Below are 24,493 nucleotides of genomic sequence, written 5' to 3'. Positions count from 1 at the left end.
CTGTTATATTGACCTTTCTCTCTTAATATGTGGATATTTTAAAGTTTTCTCCTGGGAGTTTCTGGAGCATGTCTTGATTCCTTCAATGCTGCTTAGGCCTGCACCCAACTTTTGAAAGCTCTGTTTGGTTCTTTTAAGGGCAGAGTGAATGGAATTTCACAAGGTACCATAGCAACACATCAGATAACCCCTTTATTGGTGTCGAGGTGGAAAGGAGAAGATTTATACATACACCCCACTGGAATTTAGAAGGTCAGTGTATGCAGGGTGGAATCCTGATGTAACTCCTAGGAGGGAATGACCTCCACAAGGCAGGTTTGGTGGCAGGGAAGACATGAGACGGGAGGGTGGCAGGTGGAAACCCTGTGGACAGCCTTCCTGCCCACTGCCAATTGGGGCCCTCAAAGTGGGCATCAAGGGCCTCATCCCCCCCACCACTGGTATTACCCAGTGGCAGGCTGGAGGGAGCTCACCATGCAGAAAGCAAGGCAAGCAAACCTGCGCGGCCTCCAAGGGGGTGCCTCGTTCAAAGGCACTCACTGCATGATCGCGGGACCTGGCATCGGGAAAGGGGGAAGCCATCCCCTGCCCTTGTTGCCAATCCCTGTAACACACCTCCCCTCTGTACCCAACCCCACAAACCCTCTCCTGCCATTGCTCAGCTGTGGCCTGGGTCGCTCCATGATCCATGGCCTTGCGTTGGTGTAGTAGTGGCAGCAGCCACCGCCTCCCCGGTGGCACTACCATTCAATAGGCCTGCCGGCCTCTAATTGGCTCACGGATATTGGTGGGTGTGACGCCTGCTCTCAGGGTCCTTGATCCCAGAAAAAGCTTGCTGTCGGCCTGTCAAGTGCCTGAATGGCACTTAATTTGGTGGCCTTCCCTAAAAAAGGTCATGTGGGCCTCCTGCCGACTCTCCAGCCGGAGCGTGAATCTCCCACCACCTCCATTAAATATTGTCTGCAATTTCCATCCACCCCACACCCTCCACCCCACTGAGTTCCACCTTTTCCAGACGCCAAGCCTTTCAAGTTATCACATATCTTTCCATAAGATTACATTTGTTGCAAACTTGGTTGTATATTCCTTTAATTTATGCATTATATTACATGTATAGAAGCAGAAATACAAAGGCCCAGAAACTGCTTGAAAAATAATGGTGAGCTCATGGCATCTGCCATTATTATTGAATATAAAACCCAGCAATTGATGGCAAAGAAAGGGTTACCCTCTTGCCACGAGCATCCTGTGTGTCATGAAATGGCGGAATTTGCATTATTAATATGAATTAATCTCACAACCGCTTTGGTTTGGTCGTTCATATTGTAAGGACCTTGACATTGCGAAGTGGGAGATGATGGCACAATGTTAACGTCACTGGACTAGTAATCCAGAGACTAACGCTTTGCGGATATGGGTTCAAATCCCACCATGGCAAGTGGTGGAATTAAAATGTAATTAATAAAAGCTGCTCTCAGTAATGATGACCATGAAGATTATTGTAAAAACCCAAAAATCTGCCATCCTCACATGTGACTCCAGATCCACAGAAGTGTGGTTGACTCTTTTAACTGCCCTTTGAAATAGCAGAGCAAGCCATTCAGTTCAAGGGCAGTTAGGGATGGGCAATAGATGGCCTTACCAGCAATGTCCATCTTGTGTGAAAGAATAGATTTAAAAAAATGTTCCTGACATGCCACTCAATCTTGAAGGCCCAGAAAGAAAACAATGGAACTGTGAAATCTCATTCCTGGAAGCAATAATTTAAATTTTAAATCAGAATCACAGTCGGCTTTTAGTTTGGAGGTGCATTCCATTCAGGACTGCTGTTTTGAGGTCGTCAAATAAACACCTTTAAATCTTTTCCTGTTGGTTTCCCAATCATAGCCAGCCATGGTATCTTGAGTAATGCCATATGAAATAATCAGGTTTGCACATTTTAAAATAATGCTCCTGTATCTATAGGAATTAATGTATAACAGAGCAAAGGAATATTTGAGTTGGATGTGGGAAAGAGCGTGGTTAGTTTACTAACCAATGGAGTGTTTGTTTCCATCATTGTTTATCTGATTCCAAAATGGCAGTCTTCATTTTCGAATTTAAATTCGAGTACTGTTAAATAAATTCACAGGCCAGTTCAATGCTTGACGTACAACTAATCCACGAACAAACCCTCCCCACAACAACAACTTGCACCTGTTGGGTGGAAAATTCTACAGCACAAGGCAGGTTGAGTGGGGATATGGGGGATATCATGGCAGGAAAGTACTATCACTAGGGTGGGGTTCCGATTGTGAGTTGGGAGAGGGGGCTACAAGAATATGATGGTGGTCAACATTGTAAGGTGTTGGACGTAGTTCAGTAGGTCTTATTAAGGTACTTGTAGTCTTAGGTAGCTCAACAGTGAGTATTTATTAACTACTAGAAACTATATACATAGGTATAGTTTAGGTCCAAGCTAGGAGCTGTCACCATGCTTGCTTCTACACACAGCTCTGTCCAACACAACACTGACCCCTAGCTGTGGGTCATGTGTTCTCTTACATCATTGTGTGGGTGGCACTATATTCAGTCCCACATTAATCCTTTATGTACCAGACTCTTAAACTACAGTCAGGGATGTCTGAAGGTGGACAGGGGTCTGACGGTGTAGAGGAAGGGAATCCAATGGGATTGGGGGTGGGGGGTGGGGGTGTCCGTTGGGGCACAGACAAATAGTAGGTATGGGATTGTTTATCGAATACTTTGTTAAGCCTGGACAAAACATTCCTGCTCCTCCTGGCCTACAAGCAATGCTGCAAAGACACTCATGGATTAAACCTTCTCATCTTTCATCATCAGTTGGGTTTTCCGAGCTCTAGGAAACTAGACCAACATAAGTTAAGAATGAAGTCTTGCAGCCTCAGTACAATATTTAAATGGCCATCTCACCTCCTGTAGTAGATTGGTTACCCTCCACCACCTACCCCTAAGTGCCAAGTCCTTAAAACTAAAAGTGATTGGTTTGAGGCGGGTTGGGTTCCAGTTTTAGATTTTTTGAATTTTAACTCCTGACCCCATCCCGATCTGCCCATTTCTTGGAGTTACAATTCAGCCTATAGAATCATAGACTAATACTGCACAGAAACTGGTCAATCTGTCTACCGAATTTGCACCATCTCTATCAAAGAGCAAAGCAAAAAACTGCGGATGCTGGGAATCCAAAACAAAAACAAAAATAAAAATACCTGGAAAAACTGAGCAGGTCTGACAGCATCTGCGGAGAGGAATACAGTTAACATTTCGAATCCGTATGACTCTTCAACAGAACGTTAACGAAATGTTAACTGTATTCCTCTCCGCAGATGCTGTCAGACCTGCTGAGTTTTTCCAGGTATTTTTATTTTTGTTTTTGTCTATCAAAGAGCACTCCAGTTAGTCCCAGCCTCCCAACCCTGATATTTCCCCATTTTGCTAAAATTTTCTTCTCCTTTAAGTATTTATTCAATTGTCTTTTGAAGGCAACTATTGAAACTGTATCCACTACCCTATCAGGCTGTACATTTCAATACAAAAACAGAATTACCTGGAAAAACTCAGCAGGTCTGGCAGCATCGGTGGAGAAGAAAAGAGTTGACGTTTCGAGTCCTCATGACCATTCGGCAGAACTGAAGCATAGTTAGGAGAGAGGTGAAATATAAGCTGGTCTAAGGTGGGGGGCGGGGGGAGAAAGAAGTTGAGGGTGGGGTGGTTGTGGGGACAAGCAAGCAGTGATAGGAGCAGATAATCAAAAGATGTCACAGACAAAAGGATCAAAGAGGTGTTGAAGGTGGTGATATTATCTAAGAAAAGTGCTAATTAAGAATGGATGGCAGGATACTCAAGGTACAGCTCTAGTGGGGGTGGGGTGGAAAGACTAACAAGGTATTAGTTGTAGATTTAAAAATAATGGAAATAGGTGGGAAAAGAAGAATCTATATAAATTATTGAAAAAAAAGGGGAGGGGGAAGAAACGGGGTGGCGATGGGGGGAGGGGGAGTTTAAGATCTAAAGTTGTTGAATTCAATATTCAGCCCGGAAGGCTGTAAAGTGCCTAGTCGGAAGATGAGGTGCTGTTCCTCCAGTTTGCGTTGGGCTTCACTGGTACATTTCAATGATGTGCTTGACAAGCAAGCCTATTTATTCAATCGGTGGAAATCAGCAACATGATGTATAATCCAGTTGCTTTTAAACTATCAATGAATGCCAATCTTAAATTCCAATTAATACTTAATTGGTGGCTGCTCCAGGAGTGAAGCCTATTTTCTTGAACATGCTGTGACAATAACAGCGAATGAATACTTAATATGTTGAAATTACATTCCTTTGTGCATTATTTTAAGGAGGCATTAATTTAAATGGGTTATATGACTCTGTTACAATAACATATAAATATTTTGCAAGTACAGCAGTGCTCAACCAATATTATTATGACCATGAGTAATTTCCAGCCTTAATTTTTAGTGAACTTTATTTAAATCATTACTTCACTGTGCTTTTCAATTCATGAATAGATGAACTAAAAGAAAGAACTTGCATTTATATGACACCTTTCACAGCCTTGGATTTCAAGGCACATTATAGCCAATTAATTACTTGAAGTGCAGTCAACTGTCCTAACGCAGATAGACACACAAACAATTTGTGCATAGCAAGATCCCACAAACAGCAATGAAGTAATGTTGGCTGAAGGAGAAACATTGGCCAGGGCACTGGCAGAACTCCCATTCACTTCTTCAAAAAGTGCCACGGGATCTCCTACATCCAACTGAAGGGCAGGTTGAGCTTTAGTTTAACATCTCGTCCAAAGGACATCAATAATTCCTCTGTCAGGTTATATATTGATGGGATAATGATATATACAAATTCTGAATGCAGGCAGGTAATTCAATAATCTAAGTCTTTGAGAAAATGTCCACATACATAAACGATAACCTTGAAAAAGATCTTAATATCTGAATAAAATTGTGGGACATTTATTGGTATTTAAAGCATTTAAAGAAGCACCAAACAAAAAAAAAATACCACTTGCATTTTGCCCAAATTCTCATCCATGTAATGTTTTCTCCGCCACTTATATTGTTGAATTAAGAATTTGTAAATCTAATTATCTTGAAGTGCATCACTTTTAAGTTAATTGAAGTTCAGGTTAGTTGCTTGCTTTAGACAATTCACCTTGAAAGTTTGGATCTGATATAGAGTAAATTGGCTGGACTTTATGGTTTTCTGGGCTCATTATAATCCTTCATTTTGGATATTTAAGAATATTAGGAAACAGTCTGGAAGATAATAATGAGGAAGCAGTGATGACCGTTTCATTTGTCTTCTCCTGAGCCATGGGCTTTAAATACACTAGCCCTGGTGCTCTTTTTATTCTTCTTCAAACACTATCATTGTCCTCACCACCTTCTTTAGTTGAGGGTAGACAAGCCTGAGAATTCTCAACTGTCCTCCTGACAATTCACTGTTTATGGCACATGTCTCCCCAAAGCTGATGCTGAGAATGTGATGGTCAATTAATATTTCTCCATCTGTTGACAGATTTATAGGAGAAATCAATTCGTTGGACTACAATATAATTAACTTCGCAATACAGTTAAATCCTCAATGTATGTTCAGATTTTGTAACTACTTATATCTGACTGACATTCAATTAATATTGCAGATTGCACACAACATTCTACTGAATAAATTACTTGCTACATCTGTCCTATAAGTTTTGAATTTCAAGATAAGACAGTTCAACTATTTTTTTCTCAAAATGTAAAAATAGAAAATTTACTGTCACAATGTCAGAAAAGGTTAGAGATGGGATTAAACTTGCTATGAAGAGGATTAAGTGCATTCACATTAAAGTAAACCATGGCAAAAATAATTTATGACTGACCTGTCTACTGGCCCCTTCTTTGAAGGCTGCGATGACATCCCGATACATCACAAACTACCAAATCAGGAAGCAGAAGTGATCCAGAGCTCTGAGATGACATTGTCTGGAAATAGTCTGTCTTCACTTTCCTTGCAGTTCTTTTCCTATGATAGAGCCTTTAGTTCTCATGCCCGCAGATGGTATCTGACAGCCCTAGTTAGTCCTCTTGACCTGGAAAGTGACATTCACTTTAGAGGCCATCACCTTCCATTTCCTCTTCCTCACTGTTTGATGGGACAATTTATGGTGTTTCAAATAAATTTCATGATACAATTCGAAACCTCATTCATCAGGATAACAGTTTGTGCTTTCTTGAATTTGGATTTGTAGTGATGAGCAGAATTTTACTCTACTTCCCATGGCATTTCTTCCCTTTTGCGAAGCATTTTGCTTTTAATATGAATTCAAATAAATCGTGTGCAATTACGCTATACTTTAAATACAAATGAATCCACAGCTTGAAGGATACTAGCCAGCAACAGACTGTGCTAAATAAGTTTCTCCAAAGCCAGAGTGGAAAGTAGTATTTGATTCATAAAAATCTAAAGGCAAAATCACTTTCTTGCGTTTGTGCATTAAGGTTTTTATTCCTACAATTTTGTCAAAAAATGTCTTAAAACTTAAATAGGTTTGAGCTATGGAGGATAATTTTAAATTCCTAAAAATGTGACATTCATCCCCAACCCACCACAAACGTTTCTCCTATTCTATTAATCAGATCAACAGCAATTCTACCAATTAGCTAATTCAAACATTATTAAATTTTATAAGTGTTGTGAGGAGTTGTCCACTATTTCTGTTAGAAAACACCTGGAAAATGCACGTAACAGCCTAATGCCAGTTTTGAAGAGCATATTTAGATAAACGTAAAGGAAAGCTAGTATTCACAGCATATAAGTATATTCAAAAAGAATCTAAAACAAAGACTTGCATTTATTTAGATAGTGCTTTCCTGACCTCAGGACATCCCAAAGCCCCTGACAGCCAATGAAGCAGAGCCATTGTTGTAAACGTGGCGGTCGATTTCCAAATCCCACAAACAGTAATGTGATAATGACTAGATTATCTGCTTTTGTGATGTTGATTGAGGAATAAATATTGGCCAAAACACCAGGGAGAACTCCCCTGCTCTTCGTCGAAATAGGGCCATGGGATCTTTTACGCCCAAGCAGGCAGATGCGGCCTTTGTTTAGCATCTCATCCAAAAGACAGCATCTGCGACAATGCAGCGCTCCCTCAGTACTGCACAGGCATGTTAGCCTTGATGTGTTTGTGCTCAATCCCTGGACAATGACTCAAACATGGAACCTTGCGATTCAGAGGCGAGAGTGCTAACAACTCTGCCACAGCTGGCATTCAATTAAAAAATCTAGGTTTAGGACTGGACTGGAAAAAATGCCACTAATGATCTCTGAAAGTAAAAGACACTGCAAGAGTTTATCTCAACCCAAATAAATAATCTGATACAGAAGGTATTCATGACTCACCATAAAATATGGCAGAAGGCTGAGAATCTTTCAGTACTCAGATACTGAAGCAGATTATGTCCAAATGCAGCAAGACCTGGACAATTTCCAGGCTTGGGCTGACAAGTGGCAAGTAACACTTGTGCCACACAAGTGTCAGGCAATGACCATCTCCAACAAGAGAGAATCCAACCTTCGTCCCTTGATGTTCAATGGCATTACCATCACTGAATCCCCCACTATCAACATCCGGGGGGTTACTATTGACCAGAAACTGAACTGGACTAGCCATATAAATACTGTGGCTACAAGAGCAGGTCAGAGGCTAGGAATCCTGTGACAAGTAACTCACCTCCTGACTCCCTAAAGCCTGTCCACCATCTACAAGACACAAGTCAGGAGTGTGATGGAACACTTCCCACTTGCCTGGATGAGTGCAGCTCCCACAACACTCAGGAAGCTTGATACAATCAGGACAAAACAACACGTTTGATTGGCACCACATCCACAAACACATCACCGACGCACAGTAGCAGCAGTGTGTACCATCTACAAGATGCACTGCAGGAATTCACCAAGGCTCCTTAGACAGCACCTTCCAAACCCACGCCCACTACCATCTAGAAGGACAAGGGCAGCAGATAGATGGGGAACACCACCAACTGGAAGTTCCCCTCCAAGTCACTCACTATCCTGACTTGGAAATATATTGCTGTTCCTTCACTGTCACTGGGTCAAAATCCTGGAACTCCCTTCCTAACAGCTCTGTGGGTGTACCTACACCACATGGACTGCAGTGGCTCAAGAAGGCAGCTCACCACCGCCTGCTCAAGGGCAACTAGGGATGGGCAATAAATGCTGGCCCAGCCAGTGAAGCCCACATCCTGTGAATGAATATAAAAAACTAGAGAACTCAAAGAAGTAAATGTGTTTTTTAATGATTCAAATGCCAATGACCCCCCTTGCTCAATGTATAAAGTAATGTAATAATATCTCAGATAATCCCTTTTTAAGAAGAAAGAAATCATGTCCAATGAAAAATAATTGTAACAATGAGTTAACCATTTGCAAAACACAAAATGTACTGTAAATCATCTTATCTTACTACATAAATTAAACTGTAAAGGCATAAATTTCATATATTATTTTCTGAAGGTACTGACTGGCCTCGTGGGTTAGAATCTTTTCAACACCCAGCGTAAAATTACGTTTCTTAGAATTTGGTATCAGCTTCATTCAGAGAAGCCCGGAGGACTGGTATCATTTGCAAAATGAAAATGGTACCCTAGCTAATTTGTCAGAAGTTAAAGCAAATCAAATACCGTACTCCACAACAAACCTACTTAAGCACAGAAAGTGTGGGTGTAGAGATTTCACTTGTTTGCAAAGATGGCAGGCATGGGACTCGAACCTGCCAAAATGATGCACCTTAACAATGCTCCCAATTTTCAAGCATGGGGTTCATTACTTTCTCATGTGAGAGGGAAGTAGAGGGAGGTGGAGGGGAGGGAAGGCAGGGCTTCTGATGGGGAGTCCATCTGAGGCAGGGGTGGGAGGGCATGTATGCACAGGTGTTGGAAGAATGGAGATAGGCCATGGAGAACTGTCACAGAACAGCATGGCAGGTGTCCTCGATACTGCTGTTACAAAATAGCAAAAATTGAAGGGGAAGAACATTGGACCTTGTTGCACCCTTTCTGGGAGAGGCAACAAATTTTGGAAGCACGGCCTTCCATTTCTGATCTCCCACAAATCTGTGGTGGTTGTCAAATTGGAGATAGGCACCTTTCAAGTGTTTAAGGTGCTCCCTTTAATCAAACACAAGGCATGTGAAGTTCCAACTGGCAGCACCACTGGAGATGGTGCTAAGGAAGCCTGTCACTCTCCAAGTCAAGTATGCCGTGCCTTCAGCCATTTCCTGTGTAGCATGTAATGTTGGGTAGGGAACTCGTGGAGACTTGGTGTGGCAAAAGTCTCTTAACCTACCGGCTCATTTGATGGTCTATTTACCTCCAGGTCTATTTAACGCATTTCCTTGTCACTCACCAAAGAATATTTGTACAGTTGCAAGAGGGTCCAGCGCTACTGTTATTTAAAGGGCCCGACACCCAACTAGCGGGTAAGGTGTTTAGAATAACTTCTATCATTTCAAAGTCTCTGGAAGGACTGTGGAGTGCTTGGAGGTGTTGAGGTGAGTTCCTGGATTTGCTAGGGAATATTTCAACATCCTTACAAGGAAGGAACAGAGGATTTGGTGACATGTCCACACAACAGGCATGGGATGGGGGCTGCAGCTACAGTGCCTCTGGGGCTGCAGCATGACAGGGAGACGGAGCACTGGCAGCAGAGAAGGGGAGCTCTGTGTGATGTCCTCTGCTAAGTCGGAGCTGGACTCCTCTACGTTCTTTGACAGTGACAGGAGGCTGTCTGGCAGCCAAGATATATGCACCAAAAATCTCAGTGTGCATCCTAATCAGCCTCCTCCTGTGTGCTGCCCCATCAAGGTCTTCATCTGAGGCCCCTGTCACAGAATTTGTCTGCAACCTCTCCCTCCAGTGGGCTGGAAAAAGAATTGTTGTTTTACCCAGCCTGGCTGCAGCCCACTCATGCCTGGTTTCTCACCATCCGTGAATCCCTATTCTACACTAACCATAAAAGTTCCAGCTATTTGAACTGGAGGCTCAAAGTATCAGATTAAATGACAGGGCCTCTTCATCAGTGCTGTGTTGTTTGTCTCTCTCCTTTCTCTGGGGTTCCTATGGCTGGGCAGGCAATAGTTCTTGGCTGTCTGAAAGCAGGAACTCAGAAAGGGGAAGGTTGGGGTGAGACAAGCATTGTGGATTGGGAATTATTAGGCCGATGGTCACCCTATCTGTGGCTTACACGTCATGCCAGATTACAAATTGAGGGTGTGCTGGCAGTTGAGAAGGAACATGGAGCAGAAACATCCCATCATGCACAGTGCTCTCAATGACACCAGATGCCAACGGCTGGTCCCATAATACTGAGAGTTATCTCTGCCGTAGGGCTCAGGAGATGCAGAGGCCCTCGTCTTCCACCAGTTCTGCTCTGCTCCTGGTAGTTATAGGCACTTTTAGCAGGATGCTGGTGATCGTGTAGCACTGTGTTTGGATGAGGTGCCTACCCTAGCTGAGTAACTGGAGGCATGCCGCTTCAGCAGGGGTTGAATGTGAGGCTGGTAGGTGTGTGAAGGTGAGGTAATGTATCTTGATGTTAGGTATGAGCCCTGAGTGCCAAGGATTGCTACTGGCTGAGTGATGAGTTCTGGTGCGTTGAGCAGCATTAAAGTTTGTTGGAGCAGTGGACAGATGTCATGTAAAGATGCATTTAGAGACCTTGACCAGCTATGAGAGCTCATTAAATTTTTTGTGGCCCTGGTGCCTGATGTATGGAGCCTGACTCTGTGCATTGACGTCTCTGGCCACCTGCTCCCATTCCCTTCAGAGGGTGATGCTTGATGGCCTCCTTGCCCCCTGCAGGAACACGGCTTCTCTTCTCTTGTGCACCTCCATGACTAAGGCCTCCAGGGCCATGTACATGGCCCTAGGAGCCCTCTCTCTTCCTTGGTCCTCCATTTGCTTTGCTTTTGCTTCTCTCCAAATCTCCCAGACTCTGCAGCAGCTCTCTTCTACTGACTGCTGTAAAAGGGGCTGACTGCCTTTACAAACATAAGAAATAGGAGGAGTAGACCACTCGGCCCATCGAGCCTGCTCCACCATTCAATACGATCACGACTGACCTTGGGCTTCAATTCCATTTTCCTGCCCTCTCCCCATGTCCCTTAATTCCCTAAGAGTCCAAAAATCTGTCTATCCCAACCTTAAATGTAGGGAGCACCTACAACTCTCTAGGATAGAGAATTCCGAAGTTTCACAACCAATTGAATGAAGTAATTTCTCCTCATCTCAGTGCTAAATGATTGGCCCCTTATCCTTAGACTGTGCCTTTAAGACTTTAAGTGGAGCAGGCTATCTGCACATGCTCTCTGCGCATGCTGCTCGGGCTCTGTTGAGTGCTCAGGCAGCCTGCCACTCAGGCACCGTTCAGACCAGTGCTAAAATCCATGGCAACAGGTGCAGGCAGGTTGCGAATCATGACTCCAGCCCCCCACAAATGCGCAGACCAATTTTTAGCTCAGTGTGCCTTTAATATGCCCAGAATCTGGGTCTGAACACGTGTTTTAGGATCTTTGCTTGAAATTCGTCGTCAGAGACAACGACATTTCCTAAGTTTCCAACTGGTGAGTTCCATCGGGACGTCTGCTTGGGTCTCCTCTCCTTGCCAGTTTTACACAAGTGAAGCCTGATGCCCAGTTTCGAGCAGTCTACGATTCGACATTTTTAGACATACAATCACTTTGCGATACCGATTTCATACAAATACAGTTTCTGGCATTACTCCGATTTCTCAGCCAATTTAAAAAAAAAACTGGTCTAACCCTATGAAATTAATTCCATTGGCTTTTTGATACTTTATATGTTAAAGAGCCCTTTTGCCCCAACCGGCCTCTTGCCAGGACAACATTCGACATCGGAGGAAGGGAGCATCAGCATTTGAATACCCCCTGCTTGTATGTACAGAACTATTTCAAGCTTCCCAACATCACTTCCCCATGGTAGAATGGAATTGGTGTGACATAGTGACAGAGTAGCTCGGGATAAAGTTTCTGCTTCATTCCACTCCCGAGTTGAACTGAGACTCTGACTGCTCATTTGGGTGGACAGAAAAAGTCCATGGCACATTTTTGGGAGTTTTCTCCTGTCGTTGCAGCCGACAACCACCCTTAAACCAACAGCAGCAGAAACAAAAGATAAAAGCAAAATACTGCGGATGCTGGAAATGTGAAACAAAAACAGAAAACGTTGGAAAAACTCAGCAGGTCTAACAGCATCTGTAGAGATAAAAAAGAGTTAATGTTTCGAGTCCTGGTGACTCTGCTTCAAAACAGAAACAAATGAGTTCGTCATTTCTCTGTGGGCAATCTTGCTACATGCAAATTGGCTGCCAAGTTCACCCATATAATCACAGTAACTACTTCAAGAGTAATTGGTAGGCTGTGAAACATTTTGGTACATCCTGAGGATGTGCAATTTGCAACGTAAATTGAACCTTTCTCTTCCTTTAAGGGACAGGGAATATACCTTAAATGGTTTAAGATTTTGAAAAGAAGCGATGAGCAGATGCTTCTTTGGGTGCAGATACACATGAGGTGGGATTTTCCAGCCGCAGTGGCGGGCAAAGTCATGGGCCGGGGGGGGGGGTAAAAATTTGGAGAGCCTTTAAAAGTCAACGGTTCTTCAAATTTTCCCGTCCTGTTTGGGACAATGCCTGCTGGTGTTGGGGCTGGAAAATCCCGCCCATAATTAAAGGGGACATGCCCAGATGATATAGCTATTGAAAAGGCTTCTTGAATGTTTTGATTGCGCAGATAGAGTTACAGATAAGCAAAGTGATGTTGAACGTACACAAGACTTTAATTAGGCTGCAGTTCAAATGTTTTGTGACGAACTCCAAGAAGAGGGTGATGATGAAAACACAGCGCCGTCACTTGATTCCACACTCACAGCGGCCAGTTCAGATACCTCCTCTCAACCTGCTCTTCTCTAAGGAGAAGAACCCCAGATTCTCCAATCTATCATCATAACTGAAGTCCCCCATCCCTGGAACCTTTCTTGTAAATCTTTTCTGCACCACCTCTAAAGTTCATATCTCCTTCCTAAATTGTGGTGCCCAGAAGCGGACACAATACTCTAGTTGAGGTTAAATCAGTGTTTTATATAGGTTCATCATATCTTCCTTGCTTTTATACTCTATGCCTCTATTTATAAAGACCAGAATTCTGTATGCCTCTCTAATACTTTCTCCACTGCCCCTAGCACCATCAATGATCTGTACACATTTGTTCCTGCACCCCCTTAAGAATTGTACCCTTTGTGTTGCCTCTCTGTGTTCTTGCTCCCAAACTGTATCACGTCACACTTCACTGCATTAAATTTCACCTACCACATGTCTACCTAATCCACCAGCCTGTCTGAGTCCTCTTGAAATCTATCTCTATCCTCCTCACAGTTCACAATACTTCCATTTCTTTATGCCAGCTGCAAAATTTGAAACTGTGCCCTGTACACCCAAGTCTAAGAGATTAATAATTTTTTAAAAAAGTGGTGCAGCAGCAACCCGAAAGTCCCCGTGCAAGCCTCATACATGTTGTTGCTGTCCATGTATGGCCACATAAAAAAACGATTAACTAGGTCACACACTTAGTGATCAACCATGCACTCCAAAAAAAAAATAGAGTGAAGATTGCTTCTAGTACCAACTCCTGGGGATCCCCACTGTATACCTTGTTCCAGTCTGAAAAACAACTGTTCACCATTACCTTTTCCTGTCACTCAGCCAACTTTTATCCATGCTACCACTGCCCCTGTTATTCCATGGGCTTTAACTTTGCTGGCAAGCCTTTATTATATGGCACTTTACTAAATGCCTTTTGGAAGTCCATATACACCACATCAACCACATCTCCCCCATCAACCCTCCCTGTTACCTCATCAAAAACTCAGTCAAGTTAGTTAAACACAATTTGCCTTTAACAAGATCCCTACCATCAACATCTGGGGGTCATCATTGACCAGAATTGGTCCTGGCACATAAACATTGTAGCTAGAAGAGCAGGTCAAAGGCTGGGTATTCTATGGCGTGTAACTCAGTTCCTGACTTCCCAAAACCATTCCATCATTCACAAGGCACAGTTCAAGTGTATAATGAAATATTCTCCACTTCCCTGGATGAGTGTAGCTCCAAAAACACTCAAGAAGTTCAATACCATCGAGGTCAAAGTAGCCTGCTTGGTGGTTTGTTTTTAACGCCATTTGCTAACATTTGAAGAAATTAGAAATGAAGAACTCTTCAATGTAAAAGATTGGGCATTTCACAGTCCTATCCATAGTCAAAGATAGGTTTTTTCCTAAGGATTTTAAAATTTCAGTTGTTGAGGTATTAAAATGTAATTTGACCACATACCCTCACTTATGGGTGAATGCTGCTGTTATTCATTGTTTTTTTCCAAGTAACACCACCTCCTTTCATACTGAAGTAACGCCACCTCCTTTCATACCATTGCAAAAATTAATTGTCGGACTGTTTCTGGAATTGTGTCCCACAAAGTGAAAGACTTGGGGGTGAGTACAAGACAGATGCCCTAGCTGTTGCCTTTCTGTGCTTTAATGAGTTTCCCAGCATAGCATCACCACGGCGACATTGCTCAAGGTCCCAGACACCCCCCCATTGCTATGCCACTTTATATGGCCCCTCCAATATGCTAAAGCATCTCATCTTCCCACCACAACTCATATGCTTCAATGCTACCACTCGAAGGAGGGTGTAATTTCTGAATGCGAAATTGGCAGACAATTTACATTATAAATGTAGGCACAGAAATTTATCATGAAACTGTGAAAATAAGGACAAAATTTAAGACTTTAAAGTGAGGACTGAATTGCACCTGCCCACCTGGACCAACTTTTTCCCATCCTCTAGCCTTGCTTGCTTCATCTGAAGACGACAGTTTGTTTTGACTCTCTGAAGCAGATTTTGATTTGGTACAATAGTGGAAAATGGTTAAAGGCAAAATACTGCGGATGTTGGAAATCTGAAACAAAAACAAAAAAATGCTGGAAAAACTCAGCAGGTCTGACAGCATCTGTGGAGAGAAAGACAGAGTTAACGTTTCGAGTTCATATGACTCTCCTTCGGAGTGGAAAATGGTTGACAGTGAATCAACATTCCATTTACATCTCTCCCGACTTTTATTTCCATTAAAATTAATGAAAATAAAAATTGGGAGAGATGTAAAGTGGGTTGAAAATTCCTTTATCACTTGTTTTACACTATTGCACCAAGTCAGAATCTATCGCTTCATGTGCAATGTTAAAAGAGGTTAACTAGTCTTTAAGAAAGAAAGACAGAATATATCATTAGGTCTTTAATAAAGACTTCCAGAAGCCTTTCAACTTTGGATGTGAAACTGCTGCAAGTAGATTAGACTACTAATAAACATAAATAAAGTTTTATAAGCCATTGCCATATTTATTCATTTGTAGCTACCTAATAAAAATCAGACTCAACTATTTAAGGCCAGTAAAATACTGATTTAACTGATAACAATTCATGAAATTCATCCAATGAAAAGATTTCACATACAAAAATCAAACATAGCCCTTACAGTGACCCCAATAACGAGTTTAGCAGACTACAGTCTTGTTTACTGATTGGTCTTGAAGACATGTTTTTAACAAGAAAAAGCTGGTTGCTTCCCACTGAATGTCAAAATGTAGCAAACAGACCAGACCACCCATGTACCAAAAATACCAACTATTGTAAAATGCATCACATCTCAGAAAATAAATCTCCATTAAAGTCATACGGTCCGTCCAAGGTTTTAAGGTGGTTTCAAGGGATATTCCTGACAAAAAGAAGCTGTTTGTTCCACTCTGGCAACAGGAGAAAAGCCCATTGGCTAGGCCACCCACGGATGGAAATAACCAAATATGGAGGAAAGTGTTATTTTTCCCTTGTGTACAGTTTTTCATCAGGCTGGAATTTACCCCAATGCAGAGTCATTAAGGAAAATGTTATACAGAAAAATGATTTTTTAAGAATAGTTAACAAATACTCACACATTCCACCCCGCCCCCACACCCCCCACCCCACCATGTCTAAAAGCAGAGGATTTTATCAGGTTTATTTTGCTTAACATTCTGATGTACTGGCTTTTGTTACATTTTATAGGAAGACTCAGGACGGAAGGGGAGTGTTAATAATTGACTTGTTCCTTACTAGATCAACTTTTAAAAAAAGCAAAAGATTCATTTTTTATTGAAACAGTGGCAACTTTTAAATCAGAGCTACAGTGACACAGCACATCGCTTGAAATAAGTCCCATTATCTGTTTGCGATCGGGGGAGAGGGTCAGTTAGTTCAGTTGGCTAGATGGCTAGTGATGCTTCAGAACAATGCCTACAATGCAGGTTCAATTCCTGGTTGAGGTAGATTTAGGACCTGCCACCTCACCCTGCCCCTGACAGTGTAAGGCTATGGAAAACCACCACTGAAAAAAAATGCCTGCAAAGTGGCTCAGGATGAAGACAATGAGCCAAGGACCTGCCTTTGGACAGAGAACTCATGGGGCAGGATTTTACCGTCGGCGAGCGGGGGCGGGGCCCGCTCACCGACGCCGGATGATGTCGGGCGGAACTCCCGTCCAGCAGATCGGTATACTGGCCTCAGGTGTGGGCAGAACTTGCAGCAGATCCAGTGAAAAGCAAAAAGGGAGGTGCAGCGGACCGAAACACAGGAATTCAGAACGGCGAAAATTGAGAAATCCACAGAAGTATAAATTGAAGGGATCAACGAGGATGATGGCCTGTAGCTTTCAGCAAGTATTAGAAGAACACTTTTCACAATTTGCACTCCTTGTATGGAATCTGCCTCTCAAGAATGCCTGTTGGAACTTCACACACAGGTTTTCCTGACCATTTGATGACACTCACCATTGAGAGAAAATTAGCCCTTAGGTTTATAGATAATTGGGACTATTTGGGGATGAATACACTTGGTACGGGAATTTTGGACAGCACCTCATCCAGGCAGAAGTAGGTAGACCAGCTACTGATGTAGAAAATTGACCAACGCACTCCATTTTTAATATGCATGTATGGAATACAGTAATACAACAGGGAGAGGTCTGGACTGTAAAGTGCTGACCGATGAAAATTGTAGAAAAATGAACTAAATCACTGGGAGCAATGGCTGCTGCTGGTAATTCAGTGAGGCTTTCATCAGGGATCATTGCTGGATCACTGGAGACAGGTGAGTGTGGGCGGGTTGGGGAGTCACAAGGAGGGAGGGAAGGGGTTACATGGGCTTGTCGCCTAGCCCACTCTGGCACGCTCCATTAAATCCCAACTGTAAAAACAGGCTTGAAAATATATTTGTTAAAAGCAGAGTACGTTTCAATAGGATTAACCAAGATAAACGGAAACATGGAACAGGGAGATTAAAATACCAGAGTCTACTGAAGGGGCAGGCATTACAAAGTAACAGGGGAGATAACACATACAGAAATAATCAATGTGGATTACCACTGAGGATAATAAAGGAAAGAAGATTGTTGTTACAGATGTGCTAAACAAGAGGAAAATATAAACAGGGAAATGTCTTCACAAAGGGAGATCTGTACATGTAGAATATATTATCGTGGGGGTTTTAAATTAGCCAGATGTCAGTGAGAAAACAGCAGAGGAAAATCTAAATATCCAGAAACAGTAGAGCAAACAGAAATGATTTGGGATTGTTCTGTATGTCAGGGGTTCCTTGTAGTTTAATAAGATTGATCCTTTGGGAACTGCCAAAAGTTACAAGGGTCTGAAATTCTGAAATAGGATTCAGCAGCTGTACAAATGCTTTTTTCTGCATGGATTGGGGACCTACCCATGTCTTCCAAAGTTTCCTCATTTACATACTGTTAGTGGGTGGGCCCGTTGTTTGCAAATTACATTCTGGGAATGTGGGCGTCAAGACTACTTGATGAAATCTGTAGCTCTTTAAATCAGCACCTGCGCTTCACATTGGTTGCAACTTGTCTAATTCTGATCTTTATCTCTGCTGAGATGAGTCAGGATTCTGCCTATTCCCAGGGAGAGGTAGGACCGGTCAATTGACTTGTACATGCTCAACAGGTCACCCTGAAAATACTTCTGGCCTGGCAATGTATCATTTCTGGATTTGAGGATTATCCAGCTGAGCGATTTGCAAACAGCTACTCAGGAAAAAAGCACATCGATGCAGGTTCTGGAAGTGGCATGGGTTTCCGAGTAAATGAGAAAGACATTTAACACCCTGAAGAAGTTTGCCAAGATAGAGGACTGTGCTGTTATGCTCTAATAGTGTACTTCAATGGCACATCTACAACATGCAGGACGGAATTATCCAAGATTTGGCACTAAGTGTGGTAGCAGGCAGGTATTTATGTGCCAGCTGCGATGGTGGGTTTTCACGCCATATCGTCCCAAACCTGCCATATTATTTGTGCATTCCTGGGAAACACGCCACTTCCATGGTGGGTGGGTTCTCACACGCCCGCCTGCTATCACCTCGCCGCTTCATCACGCCGGGTGTAATATCTGAAGTCCAGTCGTGCGCGCACATCTCAGTGCTTCCAGGCGACAACTACTGCAGGAAAGATGTCCACGAAAGCCAGGACCTGCAGACCCCAGCTTTAGCGACACATCATTGGAACGCCTTTCGAATGCCGTGGACGCCCGCCGCAAGGACCTCTACCCCCTGCTCTGGCCGCAGAATGGGTAGCGGTATTACCGACTAGACTTGGGAGGCAATGGTAGCAGTGGGTCAGCGCCAATGCCCTGCTAAAGAGGACAGCCACCCAGTTCCACTACAGGATGAATGGTCTCATCCATTCCACCAGGGTAAGTCACTCTTCTCATCACTCTCAACTCACACACTCCCAAACCCATCACACATCCACAGGGATCTTACACCTCAAGGGGCAACACCACTAACTCTCTCACACACCCTCACATCTCCATCAGGCTCATATCCTCTGGAGCTCCTGACCAGAATCTTCGGGTTGGTGTGCGGGGGTGGACCCCGCTCGCCGATGTGTAAAATGACGCGCGGTGACATTGGGCGTACGTCCCTACGTCACCGTGCGTCATTCAGATTTTCAGTTCGGCTGCCACGCACCAGGCTCCTGCCGAACTGTCAAAGGCCTATTAAGGCCATTTAAATACTAATTAAAATAATTAACAGCTGCCCGTCCAACCTTAAGGTTGGCGGGGGGGTAGGCGAAGAGCCCAGGCGGCTTTCGCATTTTTCATGGAACCTCACCCACGGGCGGGATGAGGTTTCATGAAGTGTTTATAAATTGAATAAAACTTTTTATTACAGTTTATTGACATGTCACATGAGGGGACATATCCTAATAAATTTTTTTTTTCTTTATTAAAATTTTTGACAGTCAAACTAATCTCCCTGAGGCAGTTGCACAGGGAGCGCTGAGCGCTTCCGGCTGCGCGTCATACTGGGAGGGCTTTAATTGGCCCGCCCATGTAAAATGGCGGCGCGCAACCCATCGCAGGCGACGATCGGCTGCGCTGCGCCCAACCTCTGATCACATTCTCATGCAGCACCTGATCTCGCCCAACACGACTCTCGTTTCACTTTCGATTTGGACAGCCTGACGCTGATTCAGTTTTACTTTCACCCCCCCAGTCACCCATTTCCTCTCCCCCATCATAGTTGACTCCCCCCCCACCTGCATCACATTCCACCTCCCCTCAGTTACCTACCAGCCGCAACCTTTTCCTTCGGGGATGTCCAGCTGAACATACACGTTCCCTTCCTTCCCGCAATATCCGCCCCCATCCACATTCACCTCCCCGACCTCCTCCTTCCCATCCCCAGTGTCTGTGTCTGCCTCCGGGTCTCCACCAACCACCCTCGCCGTCCCTTCTATCGCTACCGTCGAACCCTCCCCTTTCCACCTTACCGCCTCACTCTGCCCTCGGTCATTCTCACTCTTCCTCCATACCACGGCCATCCTCAGCTCGCCCCCCAGGAGGCAGACATGGACCTATCTGACCCCACCCGTGCAAGTTCACCTGCACATCCCTCCCTATGCACCCCTTCCCCGCTTCGTATCACTTGCCCCTTTCGCACCCTTTGCCCCCTGGGACCCCTTACCCCGCTGCCCCCCCCCCCAAGCCTGCTCAGTCCCTCCCCCTCCCGACTCCTTCAGCCAGCCTCATTTCCTCCTCCAGCCTTACTCCTACCCCCTTCCTGACTCTTTCCTCCACTCTTACTCCCTATCTCCGCACCCCTTCCTCCCACCAGACACTCTCCCATCTCTGCACCCCTTCCTCCCCCCAGACACCCTCCCCTCTCCACACCCCTTCCTCCCCTTGGATGCTCTTCCATCTCTGCACTCCTTCCCTTGCACCTTCCACTCCCCTTACACCGACCCCCCAGTTGCCGCCTTCTCCCCTGCTACCCCCTCCTCCCTCCTTCCCCCTACCCGTCCAACCACACATTCATTCCTCCTTCCCAACCTTTCCGACACCTTCATTCCCCCCCTACCTCACCTCATACTGACACCTTCGTTCTCCGCTCCCAACCTCGCCTCCATCCTGACACCTCCATTCCCCACTCTCCCAGCCTCAGCCGACCCCTCTTCCTCTACCAGCCGATTCTAGCCCTTCCTCTCCCACCTCCTCGACCATCATCCATTGTGAGAATCAACGATGACTTTCCAATTTCGTGAGCTGCTTTGCAGCAGAGCCATGTCCATGAGAATTCACCCAGCATGCCATGGATGTTCCTCCAGTGTGCCATTCCTGTCGGGCTCCAGCATCTTCTGCTCCTCAGATGTCTGCGATGTAAGGGCCCTGGCACGTAAGTCCCAACTTCTGCACATCACCGTTATCAAGGTATGTTCTACACCAGTCGTTTCCCTGTCAATGTGGGCGGACGATCCAACAGTGGGGAACGAATCTGGCGGGCAGGCCTAATAAGAATATGCTGATGTATGATAATGAGGTTCCCAATGTCCGATGGCAGAGCGGGCTGAGCGGACAATCGTGAACTGGTTTCACGCTGTCGTGAAACCAATCGAGCGATATTGGCCGCTCACACTACTGAACATGCCTGATGCCAGTGTGCACGGAGAATCCCACAGGCTTATGCCTCGACCAACAATATACTCCTTTTGGATGACTCCTTAATTTTAGCTCGAACAATAACAGTTGGACACACAAATTCAAGCAAGCACACCTTTCATTTTTCCAGGAAAGTACTCACTGCTCACATGAATATGACGTTGAACACATTCTCTCAATACTCCCTGACATGCTGCATGAACTTTTACTTGTTTTAAGAAGGCTCAGTGGTCAATGTCACGAGGGAATAAAGCATTTAACTAACATTTTGCAGGCAAAGACTGCTCCACTGAAAGCATTGGAAACTCTATGAGGCTCCACAAATCTAAAGCCAATTGATTGCAACTTTGTGGTGTCCTCTGGCATGCAGGTGGCAAACCGAAATCTTCTTTTTCCTTAAGGAATTAGTTGTGCACTCGGGCGTTCTGCCAGTAACTTACTCAGTGCTACTACATTAAATCAGAAGCTTTTTCTTGGATTGCAACAGTACCAAGGTTGCCTTTTATTGCCTGCCCTTGTTTCCCTAAGAAAATAATGGTCGGCCTTCTCTTCAAATCGCTGCAATTCCTGTGCTGATGCTGCTCCCAAAACACTGTTATATAGAGGATTCCAGAATTTGGCCCAACCATCTTCGGCTGCTTCACCAATGACCTTCCTTCCATCATAAGGTCAGAGTGGGGATGTTCGTTGATGATTGCACAATGTTCAACACCATTCGCAACTCCTCAGATACTGAAGCAGTCCATGTCCAAATGCAGCAAGACCTGGACAATACTCAGGCTTGGGCTGACAGGTGGCAAGTTACATCCGCGTCACACAAGTGTCAGGCAATGATCATTCCCAACAAGAGAGAATCTAAACATCGCCCCTTGATGTTCAATGGTATTGTCATCACTGAATCCCCCACTATCAACATCCTGGGAGTTACCATTGACCAGAAATTGAACTGGACTAGCCATATAAATACTGTGGCTACAAGAGCAGGTCAGAGGCTAGGAATCATGTGATGAGTAACTCACCTCCTGACTCCCCAAAGCCTGTCCACAATCTACAAGACACAAACTGGGAGTGTGATGGAATTCTCCGCACTTGCCTGGATGAGTGCAGCTTCCACAACACTCAAGAAGCTTGACACCATCTAGGACAAAGCAGCCCACTTGATTGGCACCACATCCACAAACATTCACTCCCTTTACCACCGACGAACAGTAGCAGAAGTGTGTACCATCTACAAGATGCATTCCAGGAACTCATCAAGGCTCCTTTGACAGCACCTTCCAAACCCACAACCACTACCATCTGGAAGGACAAGGGCAGCAGGTGCATGGGAATACCACCACCTGGAAGTTCCTCTCCAAGTCACTCACCATCCTGACTTGGAAATATATCGCCATTCCTTCACTGTCACTGGGTCAAAATCCTGGAATTCCCTTCCTAAGAGCACTGTGGGTGTACCTACACCACATGGACTGCAGCAGTTTAAAAAGGCAGCTCATCACCACCTCCTCAAGGGCAACTAGGGATGGGCAATAAATGCTGGTCTAAGCAGCTAAGCCCACATCCCGTGAATGAATTAAAAAAATATTATGCCATATGTGCAAATCTGGATGGTGTATGACTTGGAGAGGAATTTACAGATGTTCCCATGATCCTGCTACTCTTATCCTTCTTGCTGGTAGAGTTTGTGGGATTGAGAAGTACTTTTGAAGTAAGCCTGGTGAATGACAGCAGTAATGCAAATAAGTAAATACTATAGCAACAGTACTGGCTATTCACTTGCCAGTGAGGGTGACTGTCTTCCAAAAGTCCGAAGATGAGTTCAATTCGGGATTGGCAGACTTAATAGCAGTTGTCGTCATGTGACATGTCTGGTCGTGTGTTATCAGTTCGGTTCATGGTGTATTAATTTCGCTGCTCTCATTTTTATTCTTCATTAGGCCATTGTTGGGACTCAAAACTTTGCGATCTTTCCCACAGACTCTGCTGCCATCAGATTCGATCCAGGAATTAATGTCAATGTTACATTTCTTCATATTTTCTTTCAGCACGCCCTTGAAGCACTTCTTCTGTCCTCCTCTGGTGCATCTGCCCTGACTGAACTGGGAGAAGTAGGTCTGCTTTGGGAGCCTGGTATCTGACATCTGAACTATGTGACCAATCCACTGAAGCTGATGGCGAATACTCATAGCCTCAATGATTGTGGGGCCTGCATGTGAGAGAGCACTGATGTGTGCCAGTCTTCCCACTTAATATAGCCGCAAGGTGGTGGAAGGGGTCAACATTGAGTTGGTTGGTGAAGGTGCTAGTCAAGTGCTCTGCTTGATTCTGGATGGTGCTAAGCTTGTTGACTATTATCACACTTGCACCAAAAGAGAAACATGGTGAGTATTTCATCACTTCAGCTTCAGCTTTGTAAATAGTGAAGCCTGTTAAAGGTTGATTATGATGTTAAAGATAAACAGGGGTGATGCGCGTTGATGGATTAAGGACTAAGAGCACATATAAAGAGAGCCAGCCTGCTTAGGGAGGATGGTCAGGCACAAGGTGTGCATTTGCACCCAAATGGTGGCTTTCCACCTCCAGACCCTGCAGCAATATGTTTACATCGAGCCCCCTCTCAGGTGCCATGCACGAGCGACATATTTCTTCCACCAGGTGCACGGCCTAAACTATCACCTGACCATCTGAACTGACCCCCCATTCGGACAGAATTTCTAATTGGCCCAGGGATCCGGAACCTCTCTCAGGTACCTAAGCCCACAATCTGAGTCTTCTCGCGGAAATTCCCTCCATACCACTGCACTCTGCATGGAAGGGTTTCCTGTACCAGGCTGCTGCTGCACACCCTTCACTCCCTCACCCTCATTAACAACCCCGACATGTCATGGTGTTCCATCCTGCCATCTTGCGGTGATGGGGGTCCCGGTGGGAGGCTCTCTCATGGAAGTCCTCCCTTTTCCATCGGGTATCTGGAGGTTGGAAGGTGCTGCATGTAGTAGAGCCGCGTAACAGAAGATTACAATGGCTCACAGACTCCCAGGCCACTTGTATAATAAAAGCAAAATACAAACAGAAAATGGTGGAAAAACTCAGCAGGTCTGGCCGCATCTGTGAAGAGAGAAACAGAGTTAGCGTTTCAGCCTGCTGAGTTTTGCCTGTTTTTGTTTACCCCAGGCTCCCTGTATTTTCTGCGGCCTTAAGGGGTCGTGTTCCACGTCTATAAAAGGCGGTGTGAGGGTGCAGCCCCTTTTTTTCTTATTTGAGGGGACTGCTCCTCAATTGTTGGTTGCACTCCAGCCCCACGCTCCTGATCTTTGGCCACCTGGTGT

At 44.6% G+C, this 24,493-nt stretch overlaps 1 protein-coding gene across 1 annotated transcript in view; it reads right to left on the bottom strand.

The window, feature by feature from the left end:
- Positions 1-24,493, bottom strand: part of LOC144680430 (cytosolic 5'-nucleotidase 1A-like) — a 114,777-nt gene that overhangs the window by 21,876 nt on the left and 68,408 nt on the right. Inside the window, exons 6-7 of the mRNA XM_078541396.1 lie at positions 8,980-9,013; positions 1,851-1,866 (exon numbers count right to left, since the gene is read on the bottom strand). Of these exons, the coding sequence (XP_078397522.1) occupies positions 1,851-1,866; positions 8,980-9,013 (50 nt within the window). The remainder of the gene's footprint in view (positions 1-1,850; positions 1,867-8,979; positions 9,014-24,493) is intronic.

Source organism: Cetorhinus maximus, chromosome 5 (assembly GCF_964194155.1).
Source record: "Cetorhinus maximus chromosome 5, sCetMax3.hap1.1, whole genome shotgun sequence".
NCBI classification, from domain to species: domain Eukaryota; kingdom Metazoa; phylum Chordata; class Chondrichthyes; order Lamniformes; family Cetorhinidae; genus Cetorhinus; species Cetorhinus maximus.
This window is presented reverse-complemented; position numbering and strand designations above follow the sequence as displayed.